General features: G+C 38.2%; 1 protein-coding gene across 9 annotated transcripts in view; it reads right to left on the bottom strand.

Annotated features, from left to right (window-relative positions):
- Positions 1-6,650: 6,650 nt before the first annotated feature.
- Positions 6,651-26,628, bottom strand: part of LOC127585313 (secretory carrier-associated membrane protein 5) — a 45,407-nt gene continuing 25,429 nt past the window's right edge. For 7 of the 9 annotated variants that reach the window (XM_052042682.1, XM_052042676.1, XM_052042681.1 and 4 more), the window contains 3 exons: positions 24,407-24,508; positions 18,869-18,986; positions 11,309-12,031 (listed from right to left, as the gene is read on the bottom strand). In XM_052042682.1, coding sequence (XP_051898642.1) covers positions 11,834-12,031; positions 18,869-18,986; positions 24,407-24,508 — 418 coding nt within the window. In that variant the 3' untranslated portion in view covers positions 11,309-11,833. Of the gene's footprint in view, positions 12,032-18,868; positions 18,987-24,406; positions 24,509-26,628 lie in introns of all 9 variants that reach the window. The other 2 variants (XM_052042677.1, XM_052042675.1) reach the window with 1 other exon arrangement.

Raw genomic sequence — 26,628 nt, forward strand, 5'->3', positions numbered from 1 at the left:
AAAAAAAATCTGATGATGCTGGAGGAACTCAGCAGGCCAGCCTGGTCTGCTGAGTTCCTCCAGCATCATCATCTTTTTCACCTAGATTCCAGCATCTGCAGGCCTTTGTTTCTCTAATATAAAATCTATAATTTATCTAGCCTAGTTTTTTTAAATCGGTGTCCACAAGGAAGGCACTTACTATTATAATGCAAATCTTTATGTTTTAATATCTCTGCACCGGAAGCTGGTAAGTATTTTAATAACTGCATCCATTCTGTCTACATATCTTTGCATTGGGATGTGGTGGCTTTCAATGTATTTGATTATTTTAATGGTTAATGCAGTTGCATAGATTGGTATTAGAACTTTCTGATGGTTGCAGTTAACAAAGGTTGGTTAAAATGATCATAACGGTTTGACAATCGTATTGCTAGAAAGGGGTTTATTCTGACTTGAAGAAGCCATGCAGTCTGTTGATTCACAGGGGCTTCCATTCGAGTCCAGCGAGATGAGATTCTCTTATCGTGAATTTATTCAGTACCCAGCTTAGTCACTTGTTCCCTGTTCATTGAAGTAAATGTTAGCTTGTCCTTGTTAGGGATTACTCTGGAGTTATAAAATTATAAGCAGATATTAATTAAAATGAGAACCAGTCTTCAGGAAATAAAACCTGTTGACGATTTAACTTTAACTGATGCTTTGGGGTCATTTAAACCAATCACTGGGTGTGGGACATTCTGATTCTGTACCATTGAAACTATGCAGAGGAAGACGCTATATGAATAACATGTTCATGTTAATTGGTGCTCATTCAAAACTTCAGAATGAGATGGAGGAAGGCATTAAGTGGTCATCTCCTGTATTAACGCATCATTAAAGGCATATTCCTGCCACTTAATACACAGTTCAGGACAGGTCTATTTTGTCACTTGGTATTCTGGCTAGTTGTACATTGAGGGAGCCATCCCTCAACACTGTAACAAAAAGGGTATATTTTTGGGTGTCTGCAGTTTGTGCTTAGATGCTCTCGGACCAGCCACCAGTATTGAATATTCAATGGGGTTCTGCTAGTTGGGATGTGATACCATTATAAATATGTAATTCTTCACAGTTTCCTGTCGACATTGAAGATGTTAAAGTTAAGTAGGTAATTATAGCCATTGAAACTGTAGTTAATCATTTATTTTTGTTTGTGTTCATAAAGTATAAAACATTGTGTGTGGAGAGCTATAGATTCTCTCTCTCTCCATAGGTCTGCTATGTGAATAAATATTTATATTTCCCAGTTACAGCTTCCATGTAGCTTGGTTTAGTCAGTCACAACAGTCCTAAACACTTTGAACTCCATTAGTCTCCATCATGAAACCACTGCCTTGCGAATGGTCTGCATTGGTTAAGTACACAATTTTATGAACCAAAGTTGAGTTTATTGTCATATGCACAAGTGCATGTATGAAAATACCTTGTTTACTTTATCTTGGATCATCCCAGGAGAAAATTATCCTCTAGCGATAGGCTTACAAAAGTTCACATTTGTTTGTATAGTTCACCCTGGAGCATAGCAGCCTCTGATATCTGGGTAAAATCCTCCAAACATATTAACCAACTGATACATTTGAATTCTCCCACTTTAAGTAATCCCCACCCCCCAACCCACCGTGCTTCTTTTCATCTAATCTTTCCTAGCCTATCTTTTTTTCTTTTTTCCCCTTTCTCTCCTTACCTTTGACCCATCCCCCCCCCAGTGGATGTGCTCTCCCCTCCTCCCCCAAACCTGCCTATCACTATCTCTTACTTCCATCTACCTATCACCACCCTGTGCCCACCCCGCCTCCCCTCTTCTGTCCACCTATCACTGCTCTGCTGTTCCCTCCTATATATCGGGCTTCCCCTTTTCCTATCTTCAGTCCTGAAGAAGGGTCCTGACCCGAAACGTTGACCGCCTGCTTTTCTCCATGGATGCTGCCTGGCCTGCTGAGTTCCTCCAGCATCATCATGTTTTTCATCTAGATTCCAGCATCTGAAGTCTTTTGTTTCTCTTCTCAACCATCTGATACTGTTGACCACACTATAAAAGGAAAATGGGAAGGGTTAAACGATGATATCAAGAGAGGACAGACAGTTTGGGTATGTTTTCCCTGGAGTTTAGAAGAATTCGGGGTGGCCTTTTTCAAACATATAAGATCATAAGGATGGAGAGACAAGAGATTGCAGATAATGGATGTTGGAAAATAGAGCAAATAAAAACTGCTTGAAGAACTCAGTGGGTCAAGCAGCATCGGTGGAGGTAAAGGGATGGTTGACATTTTGAGTCAAGACCCTGCATCAGGACATCTTAAAGCAGGGTCTTGACCCAGCTCTTTGCCTCCAGTCATCCCAAGTGTAGATGTTGGCATGTTTCCACTAACGGGAGAGTCACAAAATAAGGAGCCGGTCATTCAAAATTGAGAAGCATAGAAATTTTGTCCTAAGGATAGTGAATTCCCTGCCACCAGAGGTGCTGGAGGCCAGATCATTAGATATATTTAAGCTGGAGACAGATAAATAATTGAAAAATCAAGGAACTGAAGGTTATGGGGAACTGGCACAGAGGAGTTGAGACCACCATAATCAGCCATAAACTTATTGAATGGCGAGGCAGGTTTGAGGGCCTGGCAGCCCATTCCTCCTCCTATTTTCTTGTATGGTAGAAGAGGGCTCTTGGTTTGAGATCTGCAAAAACATAAATACATTCTCTAAGTTGTACACTGAATTTTTTCCTGTAGTTCTGGACAGAGAGCATCAGAATGTGTTGGAAATAACCAGTTTATATTTCACTGGCAAAGTTTGCCATAGTCTCAAATGCTATCAATGAAAATTGGAAAAAATGTTTGCTTGTCAACCAAGTGTCATCAAATCATAAGGGATGAATCACTGAACCGAGTAAAAGTGTGTTTAATTTGATAATTGAGTGCATTTGCAGATGCCAATAGAATTCAAAGAGCTGTGATGGGACCACACAGTTGTATTCCAGTTATTAAATGATGGAAGACCATGATCACATCCAATTATACTCAAAGGCCATGTGGTCAATACAAAAGAATTAACTAGGGAGACAATGATCATCAGTGAAGGTTAGTCAATTAAATAAAACTTTTTCTAAGGCTTAGAAAAGGCAAGGTTTGTGTATCCAGATAAAGTATGACATTCATTCATCTTTTTCATTCATAAAATGCCCAAGCAATGCAGGTGATTACATTGCAAAAAACAAACCACTGGAGGAACTGAATGGGTTAAGCAGCATCTGTGGAGCCAAAGGGAGAGTCGACATTTCGGGTCAAGACCCTGTGTCAGGATTTTGACCCAAAACATTAACTACCCCTTTGCTTCCACAGATGCTGTCTGACCTGCTGAGTTCCTCCAGGAGTTTGCTTTTGGCTCCAGATCCCAGCATCTGCAGTCTCTTGTGTCTCCAGGTGATTACGTTCTCCAGTCATACAGCAAGGGGACAGGCCTTTCAATTCTCAAGCACTCGGTTACACTAATCCTATTTTCTCCCCACATTCCCATCAATGACCTCAGATTCTACCACTCAGTTACACCATAAGGGAAATCTAGCATGGCCAGTTAACCTACCCACCTGCACATCTTTGGGATCTAAGAGGAAACAGCAGCACCCAAGGAAACATACACACAGTCACAAAGAAGACGGTGCAAACTCCACACAGGGAGCACTGGGGTCAGGATTGAATCCAGGTCGGTCCCTAGTATTGTAATGTAACAGTTCTACTTGCTGCTCACTTTGCTACGCAGTGTGATGGAAACTAAAGTGAATTGAAAAACTTTAAGACAACCAAGTTTATTTCAATGGACTAAGATCTATTGGTTAAAAAAAACTGTGTGTAGCCTGGACACTGATATGTCAGACTGATGAACAATCTGCGTTCTCTGACAGTCCATAAGATATAGGAGCAGAATTAGGCCATTCAGCCCATCGTGTCTGCTCTGCAATTTAATTATGGCTGATTTTTTTCATCCCCATAACCCTTAAGCCCCTACCAATCAAGAATCTATCAATCTCTGCCTTAATACATCCAGTGACTTGGCCTCCACAGCCCTCTGTGGCAATGACTTCCACAGAATCACCACCCTCTGGCTGAAGAAATTCCTCCTCATGGTTTTGAAGGGACATCCCTTTATTCTGTGCTCTCAGATCCTAGACTCCTCTACTAATAGAAACATCCTCTCCTCACCCACTCTATCCAGGCCTTTCAGTATCCGGTAGGTTTCAATGAGATTCCCCCCTCATCCTTCTGAACTCCATTGAGTACAGGTCCAGAGACATCAAACGCACCTCAGATGTTAACCCTTTCATTCCTGTGAACCTCCTCTGGACCCTCTCCAGGCCCAGCACATCCTTTTAGATATGGGTCTCAAAATTGTTCACAAAACTCCAAATGTGGTCTGACCAATGCCTTACAAACTCCCAAAATGAATGCTAACATTGCACTTGCCTTCTTTACGACTGACTCAACCTGCAAGTTAACCTGGAGGGAATCCTGAACTTAGGACTCCCAAGTCCCTTTGCATCTCTGATTTCTGAATTCTCTCCCCATTTAGAAAATAGTCTACACCTTCAATCTTCCTAACAAAGTGCATAACCCCACACTTCCCCACGCTGTATTCCATCTGCCACTTCTTTGCCCACTCTCCCAACCTGTCCAAGTCCTTCTGCAGACTCCCTGCCTCTGTGATACTACCTGTCCCTGCACTTATCTTGGTATCATCTGCAAACTTGGCCACAAAGCCATCAGTTCCTTCATCCAGATCTTAATGTATAAAGTGAAAAGCTGTGGTCCCAACACTGGCCTCTGCAGAACTCCACTAGTCACCAGCAGCTATCCCGAGGAGGATGGCTGTCGCTGACTGATATCATACGGCTGTGTCTTAATCATGTAGCATCTGGAGGGAGACACAACGTTAATATTTTGAGTCGATGACCTTTCATCAGTGCTGGTGAAAATTCATCAACTTGGAACACTAACTCCCACAGTCCAGATGCTGCATGACCTGCTGAGTATTTACAGAGGCATTTTATTGAGTGCCAGTCAGCACAGTATGGATTGGAAATACAGTGAAACTCTGATAATGCACCATCCCATTGTTCAGAAATCCTAACGATTCGGCACAGCTTCCTGTACTCCCTCTAAATACTCCAGTGCCCCTGTTCGTGTGCCATCTTCGAGCTTCAAAGGGAATTGTGAGAATTTGCAGTGGAAATGGGACCAAAGGGATTTTTCTGTTAGTTATCAACAGAAGCTTGATGGACCAATTTGTCCCCTGTACCACAGCAATACAAAAACCTGAAAGCATATACCACCAGGCTCAAGGACAGCTTCTAGCTCACCGTTATGACGATCGAACAGACCTCTTGTACGATAAGATGGACTCTTGACCTTACAATACCTCATGGCTTTGCATCTTATTGTCTGCATCTGTAACACTTTATTCTGCATTCTGTTATTGCTTTTCCCTTGTACTACTATGATGTACTGATGTAATGAAATGATCCGTATGGATGGCATTGGTTTTTGGTCACTATCGTGGACACCAATGGAGTTGCATTTCATAGCACATTGCCTCTAATGGCTTGCTAGTGTACATCAAGCCACCATATTAAGTACACAGTGGCAACATTTAGTTCTAGATATCCAAGTAGGAGCACAATAAATGTAAAAAAAAATCTTTGTACTCATTCATCTTTCCCATTGGCAAAGGATGAGTCTCATCTCTACTTTCTGGCTAAACTTTCTGGTTAGCTTGCTAAACCCAGCCTGGGAGACTAAAATGCTTTGGATTCAATCGTCATGATGATCAGGCTAGCAAACCAGATGCAAATTCAAACCTGCCCCTTCAGATGGTTTCAGTAATTTGCCATTGTTAATTTCCTATCTGCTCCACCCATAGTGCAGAATACCCAGTCAAATACAGTTAATCATACTGTACAGGTTCTGAGTTCCCATGAGATAAAGCCGGGTTGAGGTTGTTAAATCTCACCAAAAGATAACTATAAGTATCATATGACAAGATTACAAATTCATTTTCCTGTTCAGTGAAAATTAAGGACCTGTTACATTTTACGACATAAAATTGCTGTTAGTACGTCCAGTACTATAAAAACCATATTGCTGCCACATTCAGGAGCCATAAATGTGTTAAATATTTCTATTAACAAGCAATATTTCCCTCCAAGTTACTTGGCTATGAAGCATTTCACTGTTTATGGCAAGTACAGAGATTGATAGAATATTTCACCCTGAGCACTTTATTCCCAAAATGTTTACCAATAATTTCAAAACTTTAGTGTTATTGAGGTTCTAGTACCACTGACACTTGAAAATATGCAACTAGATTGTGGCTTGGCTGCTCAAGTTGCCTACTTGTTTAATTTGTGTTCTCTAGTCCAGAAGATTTTTTGCCGTCTTAGATCGGGAATTACTTTAAACAATAGAATATATTTGGCAAAGGTACTACAACACTGCGCATCAACTTGAAGAAAGAAGCAATTCCTAGTTAGGCTAGCCATAATAATTAGCAGCATTAACTCTGCTGACGATGGTATATATTGTTTGTATGGTAAGATGCAAGAAAGAATTTATAATACAATTTGTAAAACATGATAACCAAGCTGAGCTTTACCATTTATTTCTACAGAATGACACCAATACATTGACATACAGGAATAACAGTGATATCATTTCTCAATAGGAAAGGTGTAGATACTCCATTTTGAAGAATTACTGTAAAAAGTGAAAACAATGCAGACAATTACCTTCTACATAGCATGTGCAGCAGCTATTAAACAGTACACAAGTATTACAATTTTGTTTTTTGAAAAATTGCCCTTTTCTAATTGGTTAACAGACTGCACTGTGCAATCAGAAAGTGTAATTTAGGGGTTAAACAATACTATTAGTACTACTATAGCTGAATGTTTAACTAACCAAAACAACAGTACCAGGGTTATTGAGGAGATATCACATCATTTAACCTTAAAAGAATCACAGTATAGATTTCCCATAGCAATACTTTATCAACTTTGTTCAAATTATTATTTATAATAAATTCTAGTTTTACAGTCAAGACAAAGTTGTCATCAGTGATAACTTCCTAATTTCAGCACACAGCAGAGTCCTAACAAAGCAAGGTTAACATAAACAAATTTGCAAGTATTTCTGAATGAGAAGAATAGTAAAGCTGAATGACCCAAGTTGTTTACTAATGCTAGAACATTGCGGCTCACATTCCTCAAATGACAAGGTTTTACTTTATTTGATGCTTACATTTTTTTGTCTCAGTTTGCCACACAGTTTATTCTAATACAACTCTCTTCCTAAGATTAACCCATATTTAATTTCCATTACATAAATGGAGGTCTCCATGGAATGCAATATTTAAATCAGCGAATACAAAAGGATATAGCCTGCAGGAAACTGGAGGAGAGGGATTCCAAATTTCAAAATAAAATTTTGTTTGAACTTTGTGATGAAATGTTCATCTTAAAAAAAACAGAATCATAAACAAATTAATCCAAATGATGGGGCTAGATCCAAACATGAGAGTTGCTCAAACTGGTTCACCAAAAAGGCTCAATTATATGCAACTTCATGACTCAAAGTAGTCGTGTTATTGGTAGTGTGCTGGGGCCCCAATGCAAAACACTACCTTTTTTTTAAAAAATGTAAACAAGGAACTTTAAAGAGATTAAATTAAATAAAAATTAAGACTGGTAAAAAGGAGGGAGTTGAAGCTCTTGGTGAATTACTGGATGCTCACATGGGAAAGCATGAGTACTGGGAGAAAGAAGGATAATAATTGCAAAGTACATCTAAAGAGAACCAGGCATGGGGCAAAGCAACATATTGAGAAGCACATGATTTTGTTGCTATTGGTACATAAAAGTCAGTAAGATTATATGCATCAAACTGCAGGGAACATCTACACCAAATCATACGTTTTAAGTTGGTTTATAAAATTTCTAGTATAAACCCACTGCACTGTCATGCATTCTTTAGGAAACCATAAAATTTGACAATATTTATACAACAAAGCATGGCTAATGTTCAAAAGATAGGAATATATTTTGATATGTAATAGGGAAGAAAACAAAGTTTACTGGCACGGGGGAGGGGGGGCTGGGTGGGGGAAACACGTTTGGCTGAATCTTTAGTAGGGAGGTAAGTTGGCCACTGGTGTTTGTAGGAAAATTTTGGACTCTGCAGTAATCTGGTAACTGATTCTATGGAAGGGGAAAAAAGTGCAGGTAACATGCTGACGATTTTCTTTACACCAGCAGCAGAGCTAGGAAATTTTACCCGCTGTGTCTGAAACTAACTACATTTAAAAAACAGAGCTGAATAAAACTCTCCTTCACTCCAGGTATCCTTCAGCTGGTGAAAAATTACTCTCATCAGCAGCTTGCACCAAACTCCATCATCAATTTGGGCAAGTTATTTTAAATGCTGAAAACCACAAATTTATGCAGTTTACAGAAGATTATAAATGCATGGGGCAAACACAATTATTTGAAACTACAGAAAAATAATCATTTCTCTATACAGTTCATTGAGTTATGCAATAGCTCTTGCTTACTTGCAGAATATTGAGATGCTGGAAGGCATTGTACTTGGTCCTAGTGATAGATAAATGGCTTTACACTGCACATTTTATCCACAAAAGTACTTTATAAGCATTTATTTTGTCATTTTAATATTATACAATAGGGAACACAATTTAACCATGGGGTGGTGGGGTTAAGAGCTGACAGGAAAAAGTGCATTTACTTTTAATTACTATATGGCATAAATTTTTGTGCTTAGGTTGGAATAAAGTATACAGATTCTGAAGTACATTAAACGGTAGTCATTTTTGAAAAGTTTGTCATAATCAAGCAGCAGTTAGAACAATGTTCAAATGTGACAACCTTTGAAATCCATTGTAATTTTCACAATAAAGAATATCTCACAATTACTTTAACTATTTACATCTAATGAAATGCATCTAATGCAAAATCAGTCTTACTGTGAAATGTACAGTGGCTGCACATGTTCTAAAGGTAACATGCAGGAATTCCTGGATCATATGCCTCTATTACACAACTGAGAAAGCATTAACCTTTTACTTAAAGTGCTACAGAGCTGTATTGTATTCCATCACAAAATACTAAACGATCATGATTCCCACTTTTACACAGACAAAACATTTCTAAAGTGCTAGTATCTGCAAAATATAAATTGAACAACTTTCTAGTACCAGGGATGCTGAATTGTCTAGTTATTTTTTTTAAGTGGCTTTGACATAAACAATTCCTCAATTTTCCGAGTTAGAAAAGAAGATAAAAGTAGCCAAGGCAGTGATTTCAAGTTAATTCACTTAAAAAAAACATGGTAAGAATTTACGTACAACCAAGATACTACTACGCAAGTCTGAATCATGAAGCACTTTTCCTGTAGTCTATGGGTAAAAGCAAGAAATAACAAACTCAAAGTATGCGTTTAACCCAAAACACCACACTAACCAACTATAATTCATGCTCTTACAACAATTTAAACAACTATACCAAGCCACAATCACCATAGCCACTGACCACAGTTTAAATAATCTTATGTACATCTATACTTTTCAAAAAAATTAACTTAGCTTCTTATTTCAGATTATATTTACTGTACAAAATTAATTCACTATGCCCTTCCCATGTACAAATTGTTTTAGATCTGAACACCATGGCAGCCTTGCAAGTTAGAAATCTCTTCACAATACTGATTAAGATTAACTTGGAAATATGTAGGATTGCAAAATGGGAACACATGCTTTCTATAATCAATTCGAAGTCACCCTTCCCCAGTTTTCTATTTTGGAATACAAATGCTACCAGGCGGATTCAATTTATTGGCTTAACAGAGACCCTTGCAATTTGCAGCAACTTCCCTGACGCAGTTAATGAGCACTTGCATTTTTTTTCCCCTTTTTGATTCAAGGGTGCATTAACTGACCATTGCCAGTGTCTTGGATGCCAAAATTTCTTGCAGCTTGTACTTAGTTCAGCCTCTGAACTTGCTAATGATAAATTGGTTTCCAATACAGGTGAGTGCAACTGCATTTCTTAATGGGTTAAACTAAGATAAATCAAACTCTTAACTGGAAGCTCTCTTTTCCCTATTTAGATGTTTATGATTCAGCCTCTATGCAAGAAGCCTGACGTTTATTGCTTGTACTTGTATAATCCAGTCCAAAAGCCATCATTTTGTCCTATAGTACATTTCTCTCTGGCCTCTCTCTTTCTGACCCATTTGAAAATGCTACTTAAGATAATAGCTTAGGAGGTTGGGGGTGTATAAAGATCAATAGAAGAATGGAAATAACATTCATTACTATAAAGACAGACATTGTCTGTAAATTTGCTGTTCATCTCTATTCTCAAATTTTCATTGGAGAAAGCTTCTACAAAGATTATGCAAAGATACTTTAGTTAACATGCATAAAAGTGGTTATAGGCTGAACATAACCAGCAGTCTCAAATTAAATGACAACAAGCAACATGGTAGTTAGGTGGCATTTCAAATCAAGATCCTTGCAGCTATGACTGCTCCAGCCCTCAGTTACATGCAAGGCAAAACCGACTGAAGTTGCAAAGATATGCTTCATTGAGACTCCAACCAAGTTCCTGAGAAGTTTGACAATGTCAGTGTTTTTTTTTGAAAACGACTTTGCAATTGATGAATAATGCAGTAACATAAATTAAGAATTCCCAAGTCTTTCACATATGAACAGCACTAATTAACTGAAAACATTAAGCCATAAAATGCTGCAAAATAAAACTCACTTTAGTGCATAAGAAAACATCTTGGAACACAAATCAAACAATTTCCCTATGTGTTGTCTAGTCTGTTAGCTTAACAACGTAGGATTACTTGAAGCAGCATTGGATTTTTATGCATTGTTATTCATTTAATACAAAATTTGAAATTGATTTATTCTATTTAACTTACAATGATTGTACCGGAAATTCAGGACTGAAGTATCTAATTAGGTTGAGATGTTAGGCACTTGGGGGAGAAATTCATCTTTAGTTGCTAAATGTGTGGCGGAGTTTGACGGTCAGTTTCACTGACCCCTGCATCTTCACTTCCAGCGAGGACAATGGAATTTGAAACACAGATGAATACAACTGGTGGTAGATACTCCTGCGCACATTTAGCTCTGAAATCCAAGGACAAATTGATCCCTTGCAACATTTAGTTGCATGTAGAATTACCAGAACCTTTTAGAAATTCTGGTTCAGACAGCTACAAGTTATGACAAATGGATCAATTGAGGCCGTTTCTTTCATCTTGTGCCACTGCACTACCTCCACACTTTGGCTAATACTCTGATTCCACAGAAGAGCCTAGGGATAATCAGAACGTTGATCTAAAATACAGCAGAAGTAATCAATACTGGGAGTGCTATGCGGGTAAGGAATTTCACTACACCCGTCTGCAGAAATTCCTGATTATTCCTGGCAACCTGGCATCAGTGTTATTGGACTACCATTATTACATTTGTATGTGTGCATGATTTTTCTTTTAAGTTGGAAGGATCCTATATCGTCACAAACAATTTCAATATCAATAACATCACATCTTTTAAAACTATTTGCACATTGTTCTACAGTAACCATGATTTGTTTCTAGTGTACATCACAAATATTAGCTGCTTTCTGAACACCCGATCTCTGAACAATATTGACAAAAAAAAACACGCTGCACTTTCCACCTGATCTCGAATGCAGGAGATGCTCTGTAGACTGACGAGGTGCATTAATGCAGGAAGCTTACATCTGGTTATTGTACGCGTAGTTGGGAGTGTCTGAGTATTCTGTGTACTGTGGGTTCTGCATGGACCCTTGGACTGCACCAACAGCTGCTTGCTGGGCTGCTTGCTGCACATGTGGGTTCTTCCACGCCCCAGTAGTCCATTCTTCTTGAGCTTTGCTCATGCTTCCTCCACTGCCACGATAATAGTTGTGAACCTAGTGTCAGAAATAGTGTTAATTTTAAATTAGTCCTTCAAAAGGAAGAAAAAGAGGCAGGCAAGAAATTTAACTGAATTGCAACAAAGAAGCAGATGATTCAACGAAGACTTATGGTTGTGAAAAGAAGTCTGTTTCATCCCCCCCTTTAACAATTCTTTGCTATTTGCTTCAACTGTTTGCGATAATAGATCCACATTTTCACTCACTGGTAAAGAAACCTCGCAAATGCTTGATTTATTAATAAATGTCTTCTCCTTACAATTTCCAGCACAAAGGTCAGAATGGAATAGAAATTTGACCTGAATGAAAAGCTCTTTCTTCTATATCAGCATATTTGTCAGCAGAAACCCTGGCTTTAATACACAACCAAATCAAGATGGATCAGTGTAGCTGCAGCACCGTACAGGGAGTCTGCAGATATTTTCAGAAGAACTCCATTTACCCAAAATGGATAACTGAAGCTCACAGGGGTCTTTTTCAAGAGATCAGTTTTTAATAAATTAATTAAATTGACTGAAATGAGTAACAAAGCCAAAAGCAATAAAAATTAATGTTCCATTATTTAAGAAATGCATGGATGGTAATAAAAATAACAACATTTGGCTAATTTGAAAGCATATTTATTTCACATTCACAGGCTGGAAGCATTCCACCGCATATGCTGTTTAAGAGACAGCAAAGTGATAGGTTATAGCATGACTCAAAGCACTAGATTCTGCAGTATGTGAATGGAAAGAGAATTTTCCCCAAATGTGATAAAACCAAAATACAATGTATTGTCCAAATAAAAATTACATTAATTTTAACCAGCACTCAACTGCTGGTCAATTTTAATGCCATTAACTCATTGGAATAACATTCAGTGCTTAACTTCCCGCTGTGTAGAGTTGATATGTTCAACATGTATTAAACACAGGTTAACCACAGCTCAGCTGCTTGATCACACACTTCAGTAAGGATGCAAAGGGCCTGAAGAAGGTGCAGAAAAGAGTTTCAAGAATAGATCCAGGGATTTTAGCTTTAAGGTTAGAGTGGAGAAGCTTGGAGTTGGAGAAACGATTTAACCTAGAAAGTAGTTATGATCAAGGATGGTGGAACGGTAACTGAAAACTTTCCGAAAGGAATTGGTTATGCATGTAGGAGAATAATTTGCAGGGAGACGAGGAAAGAGCAGTGGAATAGGACAAATGGCATTGAATCACTGCATCTCCTCGTGAAGCAACATACTGCATTGCTGTGTCAAATTTATGATTTAGAATTGTGGGATATCCTTTAAAACAAAAGCAGGCAACATGGGACTAAAAATTTGGAGACTTCTTAGCCACTTTAGTTGTCTATTTCTGTACATGACACAGAATGTAATACAGCAGGGACATGTTGCAACTATAGACACGGAAACAAACCTTGTGTTTCTTTAGGTTGGTCACAATTTATTTAACAAAGGTCTTTCAGCAGTGGTTGAATTTAGTAAAGAGACCTTAAAGATTGCATTTCAATTATAGTCAGTCAATAGTGAAGATCTGGATCAAAGCCAAGTGGTCTTGTTTGACTTGCCACCTCTTGTCCTTAAGAGGGAAGACAATTACTGTGGGTTTGTATTTTTCCATAAACAAAAATCTTACAACACTTCAGCAAATCCAAATGTGCCTTAACAGCACCAAATTGATAGGAGTTATTTTTAATTTCTGCATTGCATTTATAATTTGCCATTTCTGTCAAAGGCTTGATATATGCAAGACTGATATTGGTAATGTGTAGATCTAACTAAAACATTCTACTACTCAATAATGCTGAGCTATGATGTTCCAAACTATTAACCTTTACCTCTGTTGTAAACTTCAAATGATCTTGATACATCTGAAAGATTCAGTGCAAGATACTAGAAACTACCCCAAACATACCCTGGCTTACTAATTGCTGGAAAAGAGTGTCATAATTCTCACGTCAAAGAGCCAGAGAACAGAGAAGATGCAGCCATAGATGCAGCCGTAGAGTATGTGGACATTACACTGAAAATTAATTAGAGGACATGACTTTTGTTTACACTGGCAACAAAACTAATGATATCTTAATTGAATCCCCCAAAATGTGACAGCTGCACTCATTAGGAGTTCTGCAATGCACAATTATTCTAACACTGTAATTAATCAAATACAGTGAACAGCTCTGGATTGCGAAAGTCCCTGACAAAATTAAACTACCATGTGTTTTTTTTTGTTTTTCCACAAAGTATAAAGTACCAACACCCTCCCATTGTTAAAAGACAGTACATGACAAAATTGGAATTAGATACTTCCTTGGAGACTTTTTTTTCATTTAAATTAGGGTCTTGGAAGACTGCCATGTACTATTCTTTCCCATTTACCTTCCTTCCCATTGCGATCCAAAGCCATAGCCTATTGGGGACTAAACGCCAAGGTTTTGAGCCCCAGTTCTTAGTCAAGGAAAGTGGGGATGCAGAAGCAACATGCAAGACCAACAAAAATGCAGATTACAGGTACTGCAGGAATCATGTAGACCCTCTGCTTTATATCAGAGTGTGCAGTCAACAACACTTCATCAGCACTGGCTTTACATGTTCAAATGTGCTGCTTACTCTAGGATCAGGTTGACTCATGGATTAAATTAGCAGATTTTTATTTTTGATCAAAGGTTTCTGGTTTATTCCATTATAAATAACTCTGATTCATTTAACAATCAGGTTCAGTTCCTGTGCACTCGCAAAGAATTGCTACAGATTGCATATTCCCCTTTTGTGGATCTATAGATCAGGCTTCTGGAATAATGGGAACTTCAACATATATTTAACTTTGCACAATTCTCCAAAATTGATTGACAAACTGCAGGACCTATTTGATTTTGAAAAAAAGAATGAAATGAAGTCTTCTGTAATGACATTAGAGAGTTTCTTCCATAAGATGTTATGCGTTAGCCCACTGGATACATCTAAACTTGCGAGTAGTGCAATGGTGCAGCTAGTAAGAGTTGCTGTCTCACAGCTCCAGTGGCCCAGGTTCAATCCTGACCTCTGGTGCTGTCTGCATGGAGTTTGTATATTCTTCCAGTGACCACTTGGGTTTTTCACCATATCCCCCCACCTCCATAAAGCTCCAGTTCCCATACACATGCAGGTTGGAAGATTAAGAACTGTGCACACATCTGGTCGACACACCACAAGAAGGATGTGATTGCATTGCAGTGAATTGCAATGGAATGTTTTACTTTGACAAGGGACTGAAAACACGGGGTTTGTTTTCTTTGGAGCAGAGGAGGCTGAAGGAAGACCTGATAGGAGGTATACAAAATTGAGGAGCATTGATAGGGTAGATAGTAGCGAACCTTCTCCCATAGCATAGGTGTCTTAAAGCCAAAGGGCATAGGTTCAGGGCAAGAGGCAATAAGTTTAGAGGAAATCTTTTTCACTCAGAGGGTAGTTGAACACTGGAACACACATGAATGATAGAGAAATGGAGGGCTATGTGGGAGGGAAGGGTTAGATAGATCTATAGATAGAGCAGGATAAAATGTCTACAATATTGTGGGCTGAAGGGCCTGTATTATGCTGTAAATCTTCTATGTTCTGAGTGTGTGGTGCAGGCAGGTACTCTCACAATATTTTAGTATTTAGATCGCCAAGCAGAAAAGGCTATTGAACAAGTGCTGGTAAGTAGGATTAGTATAGATGGTTATTTGATGGACATTGTGGCTAAAGGGCTTGTTTCTGTGCTGCATGACTATGACTCTTGATTGGCCACTGTAAATTGCCCTTACTGTGTAAGTGAGTGGTAGAATCTGGGGGAAGTTGATGGCAGTGTGGGGAGAATAATAATGGGATCAAAGTAAATGGGTGCTTGATGGTTGGTGCGGACTCGGTGGGTGAAGGGCCCATTTCTTATGACCAAAGTCATTATTAACAGAACCCAGCTTTATGTGATTAGACAGATCTCCTCCGACTCAATCAGCCAAGAGATTGCTAACTCCACCTTCAAAGCAAATGTTTCAAAAGCAGACATTTGATTGACATGACAGTGCAGAACAAACACAAAGCAGCTCTCAGCACACAGTCTACAACTAAAAATCTTGAAATACTGCCCTGTACTTGCAAAGTTACATATAGAAAAGGATGCATTTCCTGATCGGAGAACGTGTGTGGACAGCAGCTAAGCTGCTGGAAAGAAAAGCAAAATGCCTAAATTAAATAATTTACTTTGCTATCTTACACCACTGACTTTATGAACACCTTTTGTTTTACAACGATGATTACTGATCAGGGAATTGGGTCTGGAAGAGTTACTGTGGTAGTGGAAGCAAGAACTGAAATAATATTCCCCAGACTGCTAATAATTCTATATGCTTCAGTGATCATTACTTCACTTTTGCACACTTATATTGTCACATTCACTCATTTTCCAGAGTCAATTCCCTGATGAAATTATCTATGCTTGCTTTTCCAACAAAAAATATTCAAAGGATGCCACATTTAAATCTACTTCTATCTCATCTATCAAGAACCGTTAAGGGTACAAATATCCAACCTTCTAACTGCACTCGAGATGCAAGTGAAAACCTCTTCCGTTCTGTTATTATTTCCATTTGGGATTATTCCAATGGTCTCCAGATTGGTCTCTCAAGAATCATCCCTTGCTATTGCTTCAATTAAAAAGCTTGCGTTAAATCTTGTTCATCAAACTCTCCCCCCACTACCCTGATGGAACTGCAGGGCCTTATCCCCAACCAAAATTAGAAATCCTTACCCTTGCATTCAAGTCCCTTCACAGCTTTTTCTTCTTCCACAATAAATCCTCCCACCCTACTACAATTCGGCAATGATAAGAGTGACCAGGAGAAGTACTACATGTGCCAACTAGTTTGCCTCAAGATCCTTGTCACCATTAGATGCAAGAGCAAATATTAAAATTGCCTTAAATCAAATGTTTCAATGGTGCATATACTGTGGAAGTGGGCATTTCATGATCACATTTTGGCAATGGGGAAATCTGATGCAATTTTTTAAGTTCAAACAAAATGGACAAAAACAAAAACACCCCATAAATTCCTCAAATTTTCTACTGTACCCTTCGATGTCGACATGTCTCCCTCCCATTCTCTGCCTAAGACACTTCTATAAAGCTCCATTCACATCTCTCTCCTATTCCTTCTTACCTGTCAAGGTGAAAAATATCAATATACGCTAGCTCAGCATATAGAATATTGTATTTAGCAATGCAAACGGAATTTATCCAAAGTTTCCTCATTGGGATGTCAGTGTGTTGCAATAGGTGGCCTTACAAGGATTCCAGTTTAACAGAAGGTCAGTGTACACCTTGGTAAAATATGTAGTGAGTAGAAGATATCAATGCTACACAAAAAAAATCATTCCTGCACTGTCTACAGAATCTAGGAACAAATGAAAATGAACAAAGCAGATCCCATCTAAAGGAGAGTATAGAAATACAGTTTTAGTACAGGGCGAGTTGGGATATATAGTCGTACAGCACAGAACTGGGTCCTTTGACTCACCACAACGATGTACCTTTCTATAATAATCCTATTTGCCTGCATAAGACCTATAGCATTCTATTCCTTGGCTATTCAGTGCCTGTCTATGTGCCATTTTAAAATGTTATGCATCTGCCTCCACCACCTCCTCTAACAGCCCATTCCAGATATCAATCCATCACTGTGTGAAAAACATTCCCCTCCAAACCTCCTCCCTCTCACCTTAAACCCATGTCCCATTGTTTTAGACACAGTAATCCTTCCACATTTAGGATTCTGTTTCTCTCTTAAAGGATGAAGAGAGAATTTAAAGAAAAATGAAAAAACAAGAAACTAGCCCCATTCAATATTACTAATACATACAGAAAATAAATTAAAAGCAATAAAATGATTAGATCACTAGTGTTTTCAAACTATATTTTCCTTCCCTCTGCTACCTTATACCATTTTATCATTTGGCATCTTAACATGATCTTGTCCTGCTGAGTTTGTCCAGGCCTACTTTAGCCGGAGCTGAACCACATATGCCCACTAGCTTGCTTCAGGCTCTTTGCCACCAGTGAGAGCAGAGAAACTAGTTGAAATTGACCTGAATCAAATGCTTCAATGGGCCCCCTCCTCAGAAAAGTGGACACATAGAATCAGAGTAATACAGCACGGAAACAGGCCCTTCGGCCCAACGTCCATGCCAATCAAGATGTCCATCTAAGCTTGTGCATAATGTTCAATAATTTCCTGGCATTAGTGTAACCTGATTATTTTATTGGTTCAAAGAGATCAAGTCTATAAAATCAGAATATTCCTCAAATTTATTTGATTAATGATAGTATTTCCCCTCCCTCTTTCAAGCACAGATTTTACTTGCTTTTGTTATTTTCTTTCTCTCTTTCCTTGAGGATTCTCCATTGGTTCTGCTCTCTATAGCTGTTCTGATAAACATAGTGCAAGTTGAAGCAATACAAAGCTTAGGAGTGAACGGGCATTTTGAGAACAAAAAATAAACATTTAAGTATTTAAAACCCATTTGTCTTCCTCTGGTTTATATTAAAATGCAAAATGTTTCTCTCTGTGAAGCAGCAATTGGTGAACTAATACAACTATTATACAACAGCATGGGGGCAGCATCTGAACAGCTCTAATAACAATTCAGTTGAAATATGATACTGTGATGAAGTACTCCCAAATCAAGATAAAAATGGATTGATACCAGTTTTTGATCTAGTCAAAAACATATTTTAAAATCTCTTGAGTATGTTAAAAATTATTCCTTTGTTCAGGAACATTAGTTCTGCGGAGCAAGAGGTCTATATTCCAGCCTAATCAAGTAAGCTTTACCTTGGTCAGCGCGATGAAAGACAATATAGCAACAGCTGTAAACATTGCAGTTGGAATCAGCATCACAACCGCCGAGCCAACATTTGTCCCAAAGAAGGTAATGGTTGCTATCCAGCCACTGCCAAGAGAAAACAACACGTTAGCTTTCAGTGATAGAGTGCTTGTTATTTATTTTTAATAACAGTACCCCATGCATTAAAGATAAATATTTCTGCACCCACCTCCCAAAAGGTAATAACAGCGTAGTAAATACAATTTATTGGTTGTGGGGCAACTGGGGACAAAAATGCAAGTTCTTTCTGCCATGAGCATTTGGCATTACCCAGAAAACATTATAATTTTATCGGTTCTCTTGCCTAACTGATCTCTTCCACAATGACTCAGTTTTCAAGCTTTGGTGGTAGATTTCCTGTATTAGTGGTGCATGATTTGGGATAGCAGAGACTGGATCCAGGAGAGAGGCTGAGAAGCCATTTTGAGAAGCCATTTGAGCGCTCCCCAAATTCCACCCAGCATTTCAAGTTGGAAGCAATGGCATATGTTGGAAGCCTTGGTCCAGACTACATCTGATGCAGGTTATTTATCCCTAATGTCTTATCAAAGTTCACAATCTGGTCCACGTTCATATTTGAGATCAGAACATACTGCAGAATATTCTTGGAGCATTGGGTGAAAAGTACACAGTAGCTTTAAAGATTCGATCTAGTGAGGGTCTTGAACTGCTCTATCCACTTATGATTCAGTACCAGTTCGTCGCACAGTATAACGTGCTTGTTCTGGCAATCATTAAGGGGGAAGTTTTCGTTGTGTAGGTTAATGCAACCGAAACATATTCTGCACTTGGAGCTACGACCACACCACTGTGGAGTAGATATGGGCCGTTAGTTACCTCCCTCAGTCAGCTGAGTGAGGCAGCATCGGCCCCAATACAACAAGACCAATGACACGCAAATCCAGATTGCTATCAGAGCAGAAACTATAGTTCTTAATGTCAGATACAATGAAAGCCTTTTAACAGGAGCCACTCTCAGGATCCAAAACATTCCTTTTATTATAATATTCCTATTTATGAAGTACTGTACACTGGACAGTTCTTCCTGCAGAGAAAATAAAATGATACTCAAGAATGTTAATAATCAACAGGTGCACATTATAACTAATTCAATACTCTTCATGGAACATAGGCCTTAGAGCTTTTGTAATGATTAGCACTAATATGGTTTAATTCACAACATGCAAATTCGGTAAGCAGAAACAGCTGCACTAATAAAAAGTTATTTATTTGCTGCTAGCAATATTTTCTAATGTTAAACTTCATCTTGCATCTTTGACAAATATCAGCTCACCTAACCTTCCCCTCAGATTGGAATATGGTCAATAATTTATTTAGAACATCATTTTCATGGGGAATTAAGTACATACTTTTTATACAGTTTGTTTTATTAAAATAAATCTGCTACTCAAAGTCATTTAGTAAAAGATGGATTTGTCAACCAATGAGTCCCTTAAAAATATCAGTAGTGTCACCATTACTCAGCTGATAACACATCTGCCTCGGAGTCAGGTTTATGCACATCAAAAACTTGAGCATCAACTTAGGGACCTTTGCACCATCGCTACTTCCATCTTACAATGGAGATTTGTTCTGCTCTCAAGTGATTATACAAGGCCCCATGGAACTATTTTGAGGAACAGAATCAGATTTATTATCACTGACTTAAATGATGTAAAATTTATTGACCTGTGGCTGCAGTACAGTGCAAAGACATAAAATTACTATAAACTACAAAAATAAATACACTGTGCAAAAAAAAGGAATAACAAGGTGATGTTCCTGGGTTCATGGATCGTTTAAAAATCTGATGGTGGAGAAGAAGCTGTTTCTGAATTGCTGAGTCTGGGTTGTCAGGTCCTGTACCTCCTCCCTGATGATGACAACAAGGAGTTTTAAGCCTTATTAGAGCTAATGTTTATTTTTCAATCAACCTTATTAGAAGAAACTACCTTGTTATTATTACTTTGGGATCTTGCTGTTCAAAAATTGTCTGCAATACATCACAATGACCATACTTCAGAAAGTATTTTTTGGCTGTAAAGTACTTTGGGATATCACAGAGGTCTTGAGAGGTGCTTTATAAACGCAAGTCAGTCTTTAATGTTTCTTTCACATCTGACCCATTTTCCATGCTCAAAAGGAATGGCTTTAAAAGCAGATGTTTGGCAGATCTCCATAGCAACTACATCTACAATTATTGGGCCATCAAAAATCTTTTTGATGTTTGCTGGCAGGAAAACTGAGTGCACTGAAGACCTATGCTTGCTTGGCAATTGTGTATGTTCATTGGGGATATAAAAAGGCACAAGATTTTATTGCACAATCCTGAAGATCACTATATTAATGCACAGTTAACAGATCAAACAGTCTTTTTGTCACACTGTCAAAAAAATAAAGCTAAAAATCTATTTTCGTAAGTCGAAATACAGGTTTTTGTTAAATCAAGCGTAGCATGAATTATAGATGTCCTACAAAGATTTATTTTCTAAAAATCTGCACAGTATGCTTTAAAACTCTGATTCTTAAAAGTTTTCCAAAAATAATATGGGGCTGTATGATCAAAAGGGATCCAAAAACTGATCCGTCTCATCAGCTGATTTGCACTACCTTCAGTTCAATGTTAGTTGGGTTAGAAATGAGAAGCGTTATACATAAATTGAACCCACCAGGAATTTATGATTTTAATTTTCTTCTGCCTCCCCACCACACGCCCCCAACCCATTAACATGTCAAATAAATATGAGGCATTTCCTATATCCTACTGTGATGGAGAAACATTAAGCTAGAATGGGAAAGGAAGCTGTGCCTCATTGGTCTCTTCCAAAAGGCTGCAATGTCAGAAGTTAAAATTCTTTCACAGCCTCCTGTGTTTTGAAAATTGGAGCAACAGTTCTAATCACAATGTACAATTAATGATGGTCCCTTCAATCTTCGTTTCCCAGCTTTCAAGAAAGCATCTCAAAACCAATACAAGACTCAACAGTGGATACTTTATTACCATGCAAAGAAAATAATAATGCGCACAATTTTGCTATTAAGAAAGCCAAATTCACATTAGACAATCTCTTAGTCATTAAATGATCTGATGATGCTCTTTGAAACTCCTCCCAGATCCCACTAAATAAGTCTTCTGACATAGAACATCAACACTCAAGGGAACACCATACAAAATATTGCAGATAAAGTGAATGATTCAGTAGAATGTTGTTACATTGACAGTCTTATACATGATATCTGTCAAATGATCATCCCATCCACCAGGAGTTTCACATATCAGAACATGATTGCAATTTGACATCGCGCTCATTAATGCTATTTTGAAGCTTGGATGTTATTTTTTTTCCCAGTAACAGTCTTGGCAATTGTTTTGAAGGAATTGGAAAAATTATTACCTTTCTGATAATATACATCAGAATGTTTGTTCCCAATTTTTTTAAATGAACTTACATCTATGCATCTTGATACTCCACATTAAGAACTCCTATTATCATTAATATACATCCACTAAACCCTTTATTTAAAAGAAAATATAGATTGCACTAATGAGTTATGATGTCTTTTATAGAGTTTCTTATTAATATAAATTATACTTCTTGCAGTCTGCACATTATTTAATTCCTCAGAAAGCAGTATAAATCAAACAGGCCAAATTAAATTGCAGTGGATATTAATATTTAAATGCATTTAATTATTAAAATACTGTTCATACAACTGAGTTTCAGTGGGTTAAATATACAGCTGTCATTAGATCCAAGATATGAAATTTAGAGTCAAATGTTTCAACAAAGTGCTTTACAGTTAAGGAAACTGAAATGTTAAGCTGATCAGACTTCTTTCATTTTTTTTAAAGCAAGACTCGCGAGTACAGAAAATTCACAATAACTGCTAGCTTGTGCATCCTTCAGACTCCAAAAAGGCAGAAAACTAAAAATGCAACACTTTGCAGATATGAAATAAGAACAGAAAATGTTGAAAACACTCAGCAGGTCAGGCAACATCTGGGGAGAGCCAATGCTTCACATTTCTCTCTCCACAGATGTTGCCTGACTTGCTGAGTACTTCCAGCACTTTCTGGTTTTAGTTCAGGTTTCCAGCATTTACAGTTTTTTTCCTTTTCAGCCGGATATGAAGATCGAATAGTGATATTCTTCCCATGGTGACAAAGGGATAGCAGCAGCAGGAGGCAAATAGCCTTCTGCGGCAGTTCTTGAGCAAACTGTAATTAGGCAGATACTACTGAAAAAATGATTTGAAAATGAATCATAGCTGGTTCATCAGCTCTCATGGGTTGCAATTATTGTTCTATCATCAGTGCACTCACAATTTAATGAAGACAGAGCAGCAGACATGGTTTATATGAACTTGAAGTCTTTTGATAAGGTCTCATATGGTAGGCTGGTTGGGAAGGGATCTGAGGCGTGATGGCAAACTGGATCCAAAATGGGCTTGGTGATAGGGGGCAGAGGACAGTGGTCAAGGTGCATTTTTCCTGACCGGAAATGTGTAACAAGTGGTACACTGCAGGGATTGGTGCGGGAACCTTTATCGTTTGTAATACATGACCTGGATGAGAATGCAGGTGGTACGATTAGCGCGTTTGCAGACAACACAAAGATTGGAGGAGACAGTGAAGATGGTTGTATGCAGATACAGTAGGACACAGATCAGCTAGAAAATTGGGCAGTGGTGGCAGATGGAATTTAATCCAGACAAGCATGAGTTAGAGCACTCTGGGAAGTCAAATTCTGGTAGGATATCTGGAGTAAATGGCAGAGATCTTAGGAGTGTCGATGTACACAGAGAGCTCAGGGTGTGTCCATAGCTCCCTGAAAGTGGTGACACAGGTGGATAGGGTAGTGAAAAAGGCAGTTGGAATGCCTGCCTTTATAAGCCGAGGTATTGAGAATAAGATGGTCGTCATAACTATAGTTGAAGAAATGAGTTTTAAGAAAATCAGTGAATTTAGAGTCATAGAGCACAGAACTAAGCCCTTCAGCTTACCAAATCTAGGCTATCAAGCACTTAGTTGCACGAATCCTACACTAATCTCATTTTATTCTCCCCACATTCTCACCAACACTCTCCCAGAGTCTACCATTCACCTGTGCATCAGGTGCAATTTACAGCAGCCAATTAACTGGGTGCTCCAGTTTCCTTTCACATCCTCAGGATTGCTGCAGGTCAAGAGCTGTGAGGCAGTAACTGTGCTGCCTCAAACTTTTGAGGAACCTTGGTAAGGTGCAGCAAGTGTTGGAAGTGGGAATTGCGAAGAGTGGGATTAAAATGGCAGAGATGTACTGTGGAGTTTGTAAATCAGAATCCTTTGTCACATTAAATAAAATCCACCTTGGAATAGGGGTGGGGGGTGCGGGTTATATCACTCTGAATGGACCCCTTTGATTGACCCACTTCTCATTTAAGATAACTTTAACCGAATAGCCAGGTCTTTACTATTCCACATGCAATGCAAAAAAAATCCTTACCAGACTCCCCAGCCAGGAATTCCTACTGCTTGAATAATGCTGATCACCAGCTGGGCCATGAACGTAAAAAAGAATGCCATAAAATTGAATGAACTATCTGACCTAAAAGTGCAAAAACATTACAGAAGACAGTTTCAGAGGATTAGCAATTACCAACATTAACGACCTTGTGATTAAAATATCCCGTATACACCACCCAACCACATAAAATAGCTGGTCCAGAGGGTCCACATATAATTTTAAATGTCCACTTGAAATATTAGCTGAAACACGATCAAAATCTCTAATGCACTCATCAAGAAGGGCTGAAGCCTTAGCAAGAATAGTCAGTTCTAAATTCAAATCAAAACTACACGCAGCCTTGTCATCAAATTCAGGTTCATCTAAATTTGTTATCTTTTGAGATCTTAAACAAAGTTGGTTAAATAACAAATGCAAAATGCCAATGATACATTGGTCATAAATGGATATTACCTTTAGTCACTTTTTTTTAAAAGAAGATGATAAGAACAAAACCTGACAACCTCACAGCTTGAGTTTTTTTAAAAATATGGTACTTGGTAACAAAATACTCCAGGTTTCCTTCCACATTTAAAAAAAACACCTGGGTAATGGTGAAACTAAGTTCACGTCAATTTAGTACAGATTGCTCCATCATTTCCCTTGCAAGAAATTTTCAAATTAAGAGTGATCTGACATGGTTGTGAAATAAATCATCATTTTCAAAGCAAAAAAAACAGCAACAGAAACTAGTTCAGATGGAGTATCTTGTATGCCAGCTCGACTTTGGAAGAGAAGGGTAGGTGGAGAAGGGAACATTGGAAAATCTCTAATGGCGATTCATTACGCTGCAGAATTATTGAGAATTATGGAGTGAACTGATTGACTGGGAATAGAAGTGTGACAGTGTTAGTGGAAAATAAAGCATAGTTTAAAAACTATTTCAAAGACAGTCCTGCTCCTAACTGAGGAAGAAAAATGGTTTGGGACTTGTTTTAAATATTGATTCTATTTGTTTTCTGCAATGAAAGTCTACATTGAGACGAGGACATCTGGCATTTTTTGGCAGTGGAGTTAGTGTGCCATCAACATCAATTCTGGCAAACAAACTGCGTCTCCAGAACACAATTTCAGGCAAAGAAATAATCCTACTGCATGACCCGAGATAAGAAAAATGTGTTTCAATTAAGGTGGAATTGTGTGTCCTCAGCCAAATAAAAATGGAAATGGAAACATAAAGCAATAAGGCTAGACATGCATCTGAAGCCCCAAAGTCATGGCAGCTTCAATAATTATTACAGTGAAAACTAATTTAGTCAGGCGAGTAATATGGTTATTTTCCACTGGCTCTATTCATTCCATGTGGTTAACTCTCAAAATAACAGTCTGTTTTATACCCAAATGAAACAGTTTAACTATTTCTGTTTCTCTATTAAGTCATGCACAAGTTACGTATGGATCCAAGTGCAATGTATGGATTAGTGGTTTACAGTACTGGAAATTTACGCTGCAGTTTAGTAATTCTGTGATCTTCAGATTGTCCACGATGCTCCCTGGGGAGAACATCACTGCAAGCTCCTGAAGACAGGTCAACTCTTCTTATTACTGCTGCTAAGCCAAATAATTATAGGTTTTCTACAGCTCCTAGGGCAGTTATTTCCCTGTTGCCTTGTACCATAAGAGCTAGCTGCTTAGTCTGTTTGCTTGTACTTTTCTCAGCTTTCTTCAAAAATTGACCCACTCCTAAAAACGAAATTACAGATTTGGTTTGAGTACCAATTTTGGCAATGCATTTCATGTCCTTATAATCTCCCACATACAAATAAGATATTCCAATCAATGTTTTCTACTATTCAGTGGCAAACTCACCAGTCAGTGGAAAGACTTTGTCTCGATTTACCTCCTCAAAAGCCCTTATCTAAGGCATTCAGAAAATGGTTTGCTGAAAATGAATATGATCCTATTTTAACCCACGGCTATCAATTTTCAGGGTTCATTATACTAAAGTGGTGAACAATCAGATGTAGTCTTTGAATGCAATTTGGACATAAAATGGAAACATATGGCAATGAATGTAAACTAAGAACTGGAAAACCAAACTACCTGTTTAAAAAAGGACAGAAATGAAAACTTTACTCAAGCATTATTGGATAGAAATGTGAAGTAGTAGAACATCCAAATCAAAAGCATTTATTTCATTTCTGGTGTTCTTCCAGATGTAG

Source organism: Pristis pectinata, chromosome 32, assembly GCF_009764475.1.
Source record: "Pristis pectinata isolate sPriPec2 chromosome 32, sPriPec2.1.pri, whole genome shotgun sequence".
NCBI classification, from domain to species: domain Eukaryota; kingdom Metazoa; phylum Chordata; class Chondrichthyes; order Rhinopristiformes; family Pristidae; genus Pristis; species Pristis pectinata.